The 10,602-nt window shown below is 60.0% G+C and overlaps 1 protein-coding gene across 13 annotated transcripts in view; it reads left to right on the top strand.

The window, feature by feature from the left end:
- SLC16A5 (solute carrier family 16 member 5) overlaps positions 1-10,277 on the top strand; it is a 20,042-nt gene extending 9,765 nt beyond the window's left edge. For 10 of the 13 annotated variants that reach the window (XM_061144862.1, XM_061144861.1, XM_061144864.1 and 7 more), the window contains 4 exons: positions 753-999; positions 4,166-4,309; positions 6,970-7,779; positions 9,126-10,277. In XM_061144862.1, coding sequence (XP_061000845.1) covers positions 801-999; positions 4,166-4,309; positions 6,970-7,779; positions 9,126-9,373 — 1,401 coding nt within the window. In that variant the 5' untranslated portion in view covers positions 753-800 and the 3' untranslated portion in view covers positions 9,374-10,277. Of the gene's footprint in view, positions 1-388; positions 658-752; positions 1,000-4,165; positions 4,310-6,969; positions 7,780-9,125 lie in introns of those variants that run through there. The other 3 variants (XM_061144870.1, XM_061144872.1, XM_061144873.1) reach the window with 3 other exon arrangements.
- Positions 10,278-10,602: the final 325 nt, after the last annotated feature.

The following is a 10,602-nucleotide window of genomic DNA, read 5'->3' as shown; positions in this document are numbered from 1 at the left end:
TATGTGGCGGTGGGCGGCCTCTTGGCGGTGAGCGGGAGCGCCGTGACAGGGGCGCTGCAGGGAGCCTGGGCTCGGCTCGGCCGCTGCGCTGTGGCCGCTGCGCTGTGGCCGCTGCGCTGTGGCCGCTGCGCTGTGGCCGCTGCGCTGTGGCCGCTGCGCTGTGGCCGCTGCGCTGTGGCCGCTGCGCTGTGGCCGCTGCGCTGTGGCGCGCCTTGTGCCGCGGCCGCCCGCTCGGCCGCCCCGCCCGCAGGCTCCCGGGCCGTCAGCGCGGCTCTGACTGTGAGCCTGGCTGTGCCCGGGGCGCGGGAAGCAGGTCGGCTGGTCGGGACGTTTGGAGAGGTGTCACTGTGTGCCTGTGCGGCCCGGGGCTGAGCGGCTCCAGACGGCGGCTCCTCTCCCGGCAGTTACCGCGCTCGCGGGCGCCGCGGCCTCGGCTGGGCCGGGCGGGCAGCCCCACCTGCTGACCCCTAGATGACGGCACAGCTGGAAAGCGTTCCGCCCGCCCGCGCGGGCCCACAGTGGCTCACTTGCCGGCCCCTCCTGTCCCTCCTGCCAGGCTGGCTCTGAGAAGTAGGGGAAAGGAGATGCCAAGGCCAGTGCATGGACTTCTGGCCACCTCCCAGGGGGCGGCCGCCCTCTGCCGAACCCGGTGCCGGGGTGAGAGGAAGGGACGGGTCCAGCCTCCCAGCCGCCCAGCCACGGCGGCAGGGGGGCCAGGGCCGGCCAGCAGCTCCCTTCTGTCCCTTCCCCAGGCGACCCGGGTGGCGGTCAGGCTGTGGCCGCAGCACTCGTAGCCAAGGATGCCCCAGGCCTTGGAGCGCTCCGAGGGCTGCTGGGCCTGGGTGGTGCTGCTGGCCTCCGTGGTGACGCAGGGCCTCACCCTGGGCTTCCCCACGTGCATCGGCATCTTCTTCACCGAACTGCAGCGTGAGTTCCAGGCCAGCAACAGCGAGACTTCCTGGTTCCCCTCCATCCTGACAGCCATGCTCCATGCAGGGGGTGAGCAGGGCAGGGCGGGGGGGGGACCGGGTGTGGGCTGGGATGCGGGGAAGGATGAGAAGGAGCCCTGGGGGGAAGGGAGGCAGCCACAACCTCTCTGGCCTCCTGGGTCCCTCTCTCTGGGGCCACAGGTTTTGCCTGGTGCTGTGAATTCCTGGGATGTCATCTTGATTTCAGCAGGGCCAGTTCCCCCGCCCAGGATCCTGTGGGGCTGGGCTGGTTGGACTGGGCCGGGGAGGGGCACAGGGCAGGGAGACCCCCAAGATGTAAAGCCGGTCCTCCTGATGAGTGTGGGAGGATCAAGCCAGACCGTAGGAGTGCGGGGGCCCTCGGCACAGAATGGCAAGGCTTCCCGCGGGGTGATCTCTCGGAACCTCAGTTTTTCCCTCTGCCATTTGTGGGTAACAGCCAGCAGCCCCAGGCTGCCCACCTCCCACACAGGGTTGCAGAGAAGATCATGGGGTCCCGCCAGGTCTGAGGGCTCGGGCAGTAGAAGCAGCCCTCATCAGGGCTTCAGGACAGGAAGCAGGGCTGGAGAAGGACCCCAGGAGCAAGAGGGGGGCAGAGCGAGAACCCCATCTCTGACCAGGAAGCAGAGGGCTGTGGAGATGGAGAGTGGTCCCCTCGGTTCCTGGTTGCCTTCTCCAGAGATGCAAAGGGCTCACCTTGACCCCAGAGAAAGGGAAGGGGCCCGGGTGGGTTCTCCATGGTAGCCTTGGGCTCGCAGGCCTGCCCCCTGACTCCTGGGAGGTCTCCAGGGAGACTCCATGGGCAGTGACCTCTGCCGGGGCTTGACTGGACAGCCTGCCCGGCTCTCCCCACCCATGGTTGCCTGTCTCAGGTGATCCATCTCCCCACCCTCCGCCGGCACCGGGAAGGAAGTCAGCCTGGGCTAGGAGCCACCTTCACTGACATGACCCCTGAACCTGCTGCTTGGGGCATGGGCTTGCGGCAAGGAGCAAGGCCAGGCCTGGCTCAGACCACACAGCCTTTCAGCCAACAAGCATGGGCAGAAGCGTGAATCTCAGATGGCCCCTTCTCTGCAACCGGAGAGGGGTCTGGGCCAGGGACTAGGAACCCGGCATTCAGTGGGGACCCTGCTCCCCAGCCAGCTTTAGACTCACGCCCAGGAGGCATGACAACATTCCTGTCGGCCCAGGACTCCTCTGTGTCTGTCTTACATACACACACACGCCTTTAGTCTGTGCTCATTCGGAGTATTGTGGAAATTTTAAACTTGAAAGTATCCTTGATCCTAAGTACCCCACAAACCCACACATTTTAGAGATGAAGACAAGCCAGCACGGAGTATCCAAGGCCTTGCCCATGCTGTAGAGTGAGTTTGGGGCAGACACTGTGCCCATGCAGAGGGAACATTTGCCTCCCAGTGCCCCACCCCAGCACCCTCTGCTATCTCAGCTAAGCTGGCACACATCCCAGCCCCCGCCCCACACACGATGACTCAAGGTTTTCCCCAATGTCACCTTTCCAAAGTCAGGTCAAAGTATGGGGGTGGGGAAAAAAAAAAACTATGGGGGTGGGAAAGGTGTGTGGGTCAGCGGTCATGTCCATTTCAAAGCCTCACCTCTCCCTCTGTGGCTGCCTCTCCTTGATTACGTCTGAGGATGGGCCACTCACTTCCGCTATTACTCCCACACTCAGACTGGCTCACAGCCACACCAAGCAGCCAAACTCACGTTGTGTGTACACACACACTTTCTCTGTCCCTTTGGCTGCGCTCTGGGAGAGTTAACTCTGGAGAAACTCTACTGTGTGTATTTGGGAGGGCAGGGCGGCATGGGGCAAGGTGTTTGGCGAATGGGGCCCTGTGAGGTGTCAAGGAGCAGCTGGCCAGGACTGGCTCAGTTCTACTCTGGGTCTGCACTGATGAGAAAGCAGCTCAGGGTAGAGGTGGGGGAGGACAGGCCCCTCTCCACCAGAAGCCAAACGTCTAGTGATGCAAGACTTTGGTGGGGGCTGGAGGGAATGGGGGATGGGAGAAGGTTCCCCACCCACTTTTCTCCAGAGGCCGGAGCGAGGGGGTGCAGGGTAGCCCAAGGCCCCGGTTGCCCACCCTGAACAGATTGAAGGATGATGGGAGGACTGCAGCTAGTCCTCCTGAGGACGGGGGAGTGGGGAACGGGGACTGGAGGTACTCACTGTGATGTAGCTGCCCTGGGACTGTGGTCCACTGAGACCGACCCCTGTGAGGGGCGTCCACCCAGGTCACGATTTCACCCAGATGGATGCAGCCTCTGGTCAGTGCAGTGAAGGGCCTTAGTCTGTCCCCCTGGGGATCCTGGTCAGGATGAAAGTGAATATTTGCAGCACCTCACCTCACAGCTGCTCAGACATCACCCCGCCTGACCCCTCAGCCTCTGCAGGAGGAAACCAAGGCCTAGAGAGGGACTGGCCGTGCTCGGCCTGGAGCCAGTCTTGAGCAGGGTGGGGATCAGAACCAGGCTTGTGTGTTCCAGGACTTGTGCCTGTGCCTTTTTTTTAATTGAGGGCTTCCCCGGGTGGTTCAATGGTAAAAAAAAATCGACCTGCCAATGCAGGAGACACAGCAGATCCAGGTTTCGATCCCTGGGTCAGGAAGATCCCCTGGAGGAGGAAATGTCAGCCCACTCCAGTATTCTTGCCTGGGAAATCCCATGGACAGAGGAGCCTGGTGGGCTCCAGTTCCTAGGTTGCAGAGTCAGACACGACTGAGTGATAGCACGCACGCACTTATTATTTATTTTTGGCTGTGCTGTCTCTGTTGCTATGAAAGCTTTTCTCTAGTTGTAGCGAGTGGGGGCTCCTCTCCAGCTGCTGTGTGCGGGCTTCTCAATGTGGTGGCTTCTCGTCGTGGAGCACAGGCTCTAGGATACACTGGCTTTGGTAGTTGAGGCTCCTGGGCTGTAGAGCACAGGTTCATTGCTCTGTAGTTGTGGTGCATGGGCTTCATTGCTCCACGGCATGTGGGATCTTCCCGGATCAGGGATTTGAACCCGTGTCTCATGCATTGGCAGGCGAATTCTTTACCACTGAGCCCCCAGGGCCGCCCTGGGGCTTGTGCCCTTTAAGCCACCTGCTAGTTCCTCCTGGAACCCCCTCCCAAGCCCCCTCCCTTCCTCTGACCTCATCATTCAGCTGTCACCTGCCGCCTGCCCCCTCCCCACAGGCCCCCTGTGTAGTATCCTGGTGGGACGCTTTGGCTGCAGAGCGACGATGATGCTGGGCGGCATGCTGGCCAGCCTGGGCATGGTGGCCGGCTCCTTCTGCCACACCCTCGGCCAGCTCTACCTCACGGCAGGATTCATCACAGGTGACTGTCATTCCTTTTTGAGAGTTACTGGGTGGGTACTGGGTACGAGACTGAAAAGGGCCAGGCGTGGTGAACAGTGCGGGCAAAGCTCCGAATCCTCTGGGGCTGCTCACAGCCACTCGAGGCAGAGGAACAATGAACAGATAAGTAATGAGGGTCAGTCCTGACAAGTGCCCAGGAAGACAGGACAGCTGATGCCATGGTGTCCTTGTCCGGGTGGGGTTGGGCAGAGATTAGACAAGTAAAGAGATGGAATAACTAAAACAGCCAGTGCAAAAGATATAGCAGGGTTGGGGGAGGTTGCTGCTTTTTTTTTTTTCCGCTGTGCCTGAGGCTTGTCGGATCTCGGTTGTCGGACCAGGGGTGGAACCCGCACCCTCTGCAGTGGAAGCGTGGAGTCTTTTAACTCTGACCACCAGGGAAGTCCCCGCTTGCTGCTTTCAGCAGAGCTGTCAGAGAAGGCCTTAGAGCAGAGAAGGTGACATTTGGCCAGAAGGAGGTGAGGCATCTGCCACCAGGCTCCCCAGGGAAGAACATTCCAGAAGGAGCAGTAAGACCAAAGGTCCAGGAATGCTCTTGGAGCACTGAGGACACCGATAAGATAGAAGTGAAAATGAAAGTGTCCAGCTCTGCGACCCCATGGACTGTATAGCACATGGAATTCTCCAGGCCAGAATGCTGGAGTGGGTTAGGGGATCTTCCCAACCCAGGGATTGAACCCAGGTCTTCCACATTGCGGGTGGATTCTTTACCCGCTGAGCCACCAGGGAAGCCCAATAGGGTAGAAGGGCGTGAACAAAGGTCAAGGAGGTGGGGGGTGGGGCGGCGTGGCAGCAGGGAAGAAGGCCAGATAGGGTTTAGTTCCTCAAAGGCTTTGTAGTGAGATGGGAAGCCCTGTGAGGGGTTTGGGCGGAGGGACGTCATTCAGCCGCTATTTGTGAAGAACTAGGTACTACTCTGGGGACTTCCCAGGTGGTGCTAGTGGTAAAGATCCCACTTGCCAGTGCAGAAGATGTAAGAGATGTGGATTCGATCCCTGGGTCAGGAAGATCCCCTGGAGGAGAGGGCATAGCAACCCACTCCAGTATTCTTGCCCGGAGAATCCCATGGACAGAGGAGCCTGGTGGGCTACAGTCCATAGGGTCCCCAAAAGGCAGACATGACTGAAGCAGCTTAGCAAGCATGCACGCAGGCAGGGCCCTAGCTGTGGTGGTGGGAGCACACCACCGGAGGCTAGGCTGAGAGCAAAGAACAGGCGGGGGAATGGTCATCACCCAGCAGGAGGCGGCTGCAAGCTTAAACCAGCGTGACACGATGGAGGCAATGGGAGAGGGTCTCGTTCAGGATTGCAGGTGAGGTGCAGAGAAGGACGCCAGGATGACCCAAGAGCCAAGGGTGATACCAGGGGTGGAATGGAAGAGAGGGGTGGCCACTAACTATGATGCAGACTCGAGGGGAAGAGCAGGTTCACGGGCGGGTGGGAAGCTCAGGTTTGGACACACCTGGTCTGGCCCTGAGCTGGAGTGGCCAGCTGGGGAGTACTGAGACCCCTGGTATTCAGGTCTTGAGATGAGGTTATCACCCTGCTGTCACTAAGGGAATGAGGGAGGACGGATGATAAAGACTGGGGTCTGGGGCCCAGGACACGGACACTCCAGTGGTTCGCGGCCTGGGCAGGAAGAAGTGACAGAGAGGTGGGAGGAGAACCAGGAGAGAGGGGTTTCTTGACAAAGGAAGTGAGGAAAGTGCTCCAGGAGGAGGAGGAGGAGGAGGGAGAGACCGTGGAGTCACTGATGGATCAGATTGAGTGGGCATCAGACTCCATCTGTGACTTTGTAATGTGGAGGACGGCAGCCTTGATAATTCTGGAGCAGAGGTAAGGATGAAAGTCTGATTTGTTCAAAAGAGAACAATTGGGGAGTTGCCCAGTGGCCTAGGACGATTCTGGGCTTTCACTGCCATGGCCTGAGTTGCTTGGGAAACTGCGATCCCACAAGCCGTGTAATATTGCCGAAAAAAAGGAAGAACAGGAAGGAGGAAATTGAAGACAGTGGAGACAGGATTTCCAAGAAATTTTGATATAAGGGAGCAGAGACACAGGCCGGTATCCAGAAGAGACTGGGGTCAAGAGAGAGTTTTGTTTTCACGGAAGAAATCACAGTGGAGGAGAATGATCTATTAACAGTAAAGAGGAGAAAATGGATGCACCTGGGAGAGGGAAGTTGCTGGAGGGATGTGCGGCTGATAGGGCTTTATCATGGCGAGTGGCCTGAGATGGCACCCAGACGTGGCCAGGGGCCAGCCCGTGTAGAGCCTTCCAGGGCAGAGTAAATACTTTGGCTTTTTTCCTCCGTGTGAAGGGAAATCTCTGGAAGGTGTTAAGCAGGGGAGAGACTTCACCCAATTTGGATGTTTGAACATCCCCTGGTGCCTTGCCCATGGGAACAGGGGTGTTCCCCCCCAGCAGCCTTGGGAGGGCAGATCTGATGGGGGGCGGGATGCTTCCAGGGAGGTGGTGCGGTGGGCTGATTCCATCTGAAACTCCTGGGCACCTGGAAGTGGGTCTGGGCTGGAACGGAAGGAGGACAGACCCGGGACGTGACCCCAGGGTCCCCACGCTGGGTGCGCCCTGGAGCTGGTCCCCCCCTCTCCCTCCACAGGCCTGGGCATGTGCTTCAGCTTTCAGTCGAGCATCACCGTGCTGGGACTATACTTCACCCGCTGGCGGGTGCTGGCCAACGCGCTGGCCTCGGCGGGTGTCTCCCTGGGCATCACGCTCTGGCCGCTGCTCTCCCGTTACCTCCTGGAGGAGCTGGGCTGGCGAGGCACCTTCCTCATCTTCGGCGGGGTCCTTCTCCACTGCTGCGTCTGCGGGGCCGTTGTGAGGCCCGTGCCTGCCAGCGTGACCCGGGAGGCCAGAGAAGGCCTCCCCTCGCCTTCCAAGAGACCCTCGCGAGGCTGCCCAGCGGCGTGTGGCCGGGCCATCCGGCGCCACCTGGCCTTCGACGTCCTGCGGGACAACGTGGGCTACCGCGTGTACACGCTGGGGGTTGTCTGGATGATCATGGGTTTCCCGCTGCCCCACGTCTTCCTGGTCCCGTACGCCGTTCGGCACGGGGTAGATGAACACAAGGCAGCCCTGCTCATCTCTGTCATCGGCTTTAGCAACATCTTCCTGCGGCCCATGGCTGGGCTGGTGGCGGGCCGCCGGGAGTTTGCGGGTCACCGCAAGTACCTGTTCAGCCTGGCGGCCCTGCTCAACGGGCTCACCAACCTGGTGTGCGTGGCATCGGCCGACTTCCGGGTGCTGGTGGGCTACTGCCTGGTGTATAGCGTGTCCATGAGCGGCATCGGTGCCCTGATCTTCCAGGTCCTCATGGACATTGTCCCCATGGACCGGTTCTCCAGCGCCTTGGGGCTCTTCACCGTCCTGGAGAGCATCTCCATTCTCATCTCCCCGCCGCTGGCTGGTGAGGCTCCTGGGAAGGGAGGGCAGGCAGGGGGTGGCCTGGGTGGGGTGCCTGCGTGACAGGTTGCTTCACTCCTGTCCGACTCTCTGCGACCACGTGGACTGAAGCCCACCAGGCCCCTCTGTCCATGGGATTTTCCCAGCAAGAATACTGGAGTGGGTTGCTATGCCCTTCTCCAGGGGATCTTCCCAACCCAGGGATCAAACCCTGGTCTCCCGCATTGTGGGCAGGTTCTTTACTATCTGAGCCCCCGGGGAAGCCCCTATTTGTGCTTTTCTCAATCACCTCGGGGGACTGGCCACAGCCTGTTCCCCAGCTGGCGATCATGGTATAAACAGTCAAAAATAAGGCTTTTGGTACCAGACCTACCTCAGTTCTTTGTCTTCCCCTTTGTGCCTCTGTTCTCTTATCAGCAAAGTGGGGATGAATAGAATCCACCTCATAGGCTTGTTTGTGGGGATCACAGGTCATGCAGCAAAGAGGTCAGCAGAGAGCGTGGCACGTGGTAGAAGCGTCCTGTCTGCTATTAACATCCTACTCCTCCCTCTTCCTGCCTGAGGGCCCTGGGCAAGTCATGCTCCTTCTGTGAGTCACAGTGTCGTCTGCAAAACGCAGATGAGAACGCTTGCTGTAACTGTCCCTCCCCCGTGCCAGTCACCGGGTGGGCAGGGCTGGACACACAGCAGTGGTCCCCACCGCTCAGGGCTCAGCCTCTGGTGGAAGAGTCGAGGATTGGGGCAAAGAGGCAGCTTTGCGATCATGGTGGTGATTTCGTGCTGGAATGGAAGCAGACAGATATGGAAGCAGAGAGCCACTGGCGTGGCTGTGCTGGGCAACTGAGTGTGTGACATTCAGAGTGAAGGGGGAGGTGTGTGGAGCCTGCGGTGCTGGGCTTGGGGGGTAACAGTTGACAGACAGCGTGCTTATCACAGTCAGATGACGGGGACTTCCCCACCCCCACCCCCCCGCGTGTGACACTGGGAGTCCCAGTTTTCAAGGGAGTTCTCCAGGGTTGACGAGCGGGGAGAGCTGACGAGGGCCCAGGGCATGGCTGAGCAGATGCCCCAGGCGCCACTGACCCTCGAGTCCTTGGCCGCCTGCCACTGAGGGAGAAGGAACCATGCCCTGAAGTGCTCTTCCGGCCCGAGGACTGGCTGCCCAGGCCAAGGCTGGTTTGCTTCTCTTTCCTTTCATTCAACAAATACCTAACGAATGCCAATGGGGTACCAGCCAGTGCTGGGGAAGCGGCAGGGACAGAACCCCTGCCCTCACAGAGCACATGGTTTAGGGGGTGTGGGGAGCCGGTAGTCCTGGGCAGTGACCTGACTTGCTCTCTGTGCCCCCAGGACTCCTCCTGGACACCACCAACGACTTCAGCTACGTTTTCTACATGTCAAGTTTCTTCCTCATCTCGGCCGCCCTCTTCATGGGCGGCAGTTTCTGTGTCCTGGGCAAGAAGGAGCGGCAGGGCCCACGGGCTGAGGCTGAAGGAGCCGTCCCAGCAGCTGCCCCAGAGCAGGGCCTCGCCGTGGAGGACACGGACAGTCCTGAGAAGCGGCTGCGTGTCGAGATCATGTATGTGACCAGCGTCTGAGCCCCGGGGTCACTCACCTGTGTGAGTAGCTTCTGAGCCCTGAAGTCAGCGAGTCCTGCCTCAGCCCAGGAAGCAGACGTCTGGCTGCTTCGTCAGAGGCTGGGCTGAAGGGCTGCCCAGCAGGCCTGACCCGAAGGCCATCCCGGCTCTGCAGGTCAGGACTCAACCAGGAGCTGGGACCTCAGAGGCTGGCCTCCAAACACTCAGGGTTCCTTCCAACGAGCAGAATCCAGGAGCAGGTCCTCCTAACTTTTCCCTTGGGCACCAGAGCCCCTGGGGCCTAGGAAGGTGGGTCTGAGCCCAGCTCTGGTCTGTTGTGGCCGGCTTGGCTCAGCCGCCTGCCTATTTGCTGCTGCTACAGCTCAAGACACTGGACCCTTAAGCCCAGCCTGGATGCCTCCCATGTGATCTCTTTATCCATCACTCTCCGGACCGTTCCGGAGAGCTCGCCCCTCCTCCGAGTCCCTCCTGCTCCCCCTTCTTCCCAGGTGGCCCAGCCTTTGCCCTAAGGGCTGCCCCCAGCACAGGTTGCTGGGCCCCTTGCTGCCTGGAACCTTGGCAAGAAGGGCCTCGAGAGATGGAGTTGTGACAGAGGGCCAGGCGGAGGTGTGGGCCCCAATGCAGGGTGTGGGCAGATTAAATGTCGGGTGGGGAACCTGTGCAGAGAACTGGAGGGGAGCCCCTGGCTTGGGCCCTACAATCACTCAAGGCTGAGAGACCTCTGCCTCCTCAGGGCCTGCTCGAGGGTCTCCTCCCTCCTGGGCCCCACCCTGTATCTCAACTGGAAGATCAGTGTTGGGTGCAGGGAGCCAGCCATCAGATGTGGGGAGGAAGGGTTGCTGGGCAGGGCCCCAAGACCTCTGTGAAATGGAGCTGCTTTCGCAACAGAAGCCCTTTCACTCCCCTCTCCTGTCATTCTTTTCTCCCTGCTGTGTCAGAGGCGTCAGCCGTGGGGTAAGGAGCCAGCTGGGCCACCCACCAGGCCACCCCTGGTCCCTGTTGGCCTGTGAATGGGGCCTGCAGGTCAGAGCTCCCCCCACACACATATTCTTTTCGCCGGTGCCTTCCCTGAGGTCATCATCACATGGGAGCTGCCTGTCATCAGCCCAGGCTTGTCGCAACAGGGTACTAACCGAGGGAATAGAAAAACAGAGTTTGTTTGAATTATACACACAAGAACATTTTCTGCAACGGGTTGTAAACCCTGTGAAGTAATGAAGCTGAAAAAT

The sequence above is a fragment of the Dama dama genome, chromosome 5 (assembly GCF_033118175.1).
Source record: "Dama dama isolate Ldn47 chromosome 5, ASM3311817v1, whole genome shotgun sequence".
Lineage (NCBI taxonomy): Eukaryota > Metazoa > Chordata > Mammalia > Artiodactyla > Cervidae > Dama > Dama dama.
Note: the sequence above shows the minus strand (reverse complement) of the source record. Positions and strands in the feature narration are given on the sequence as shown.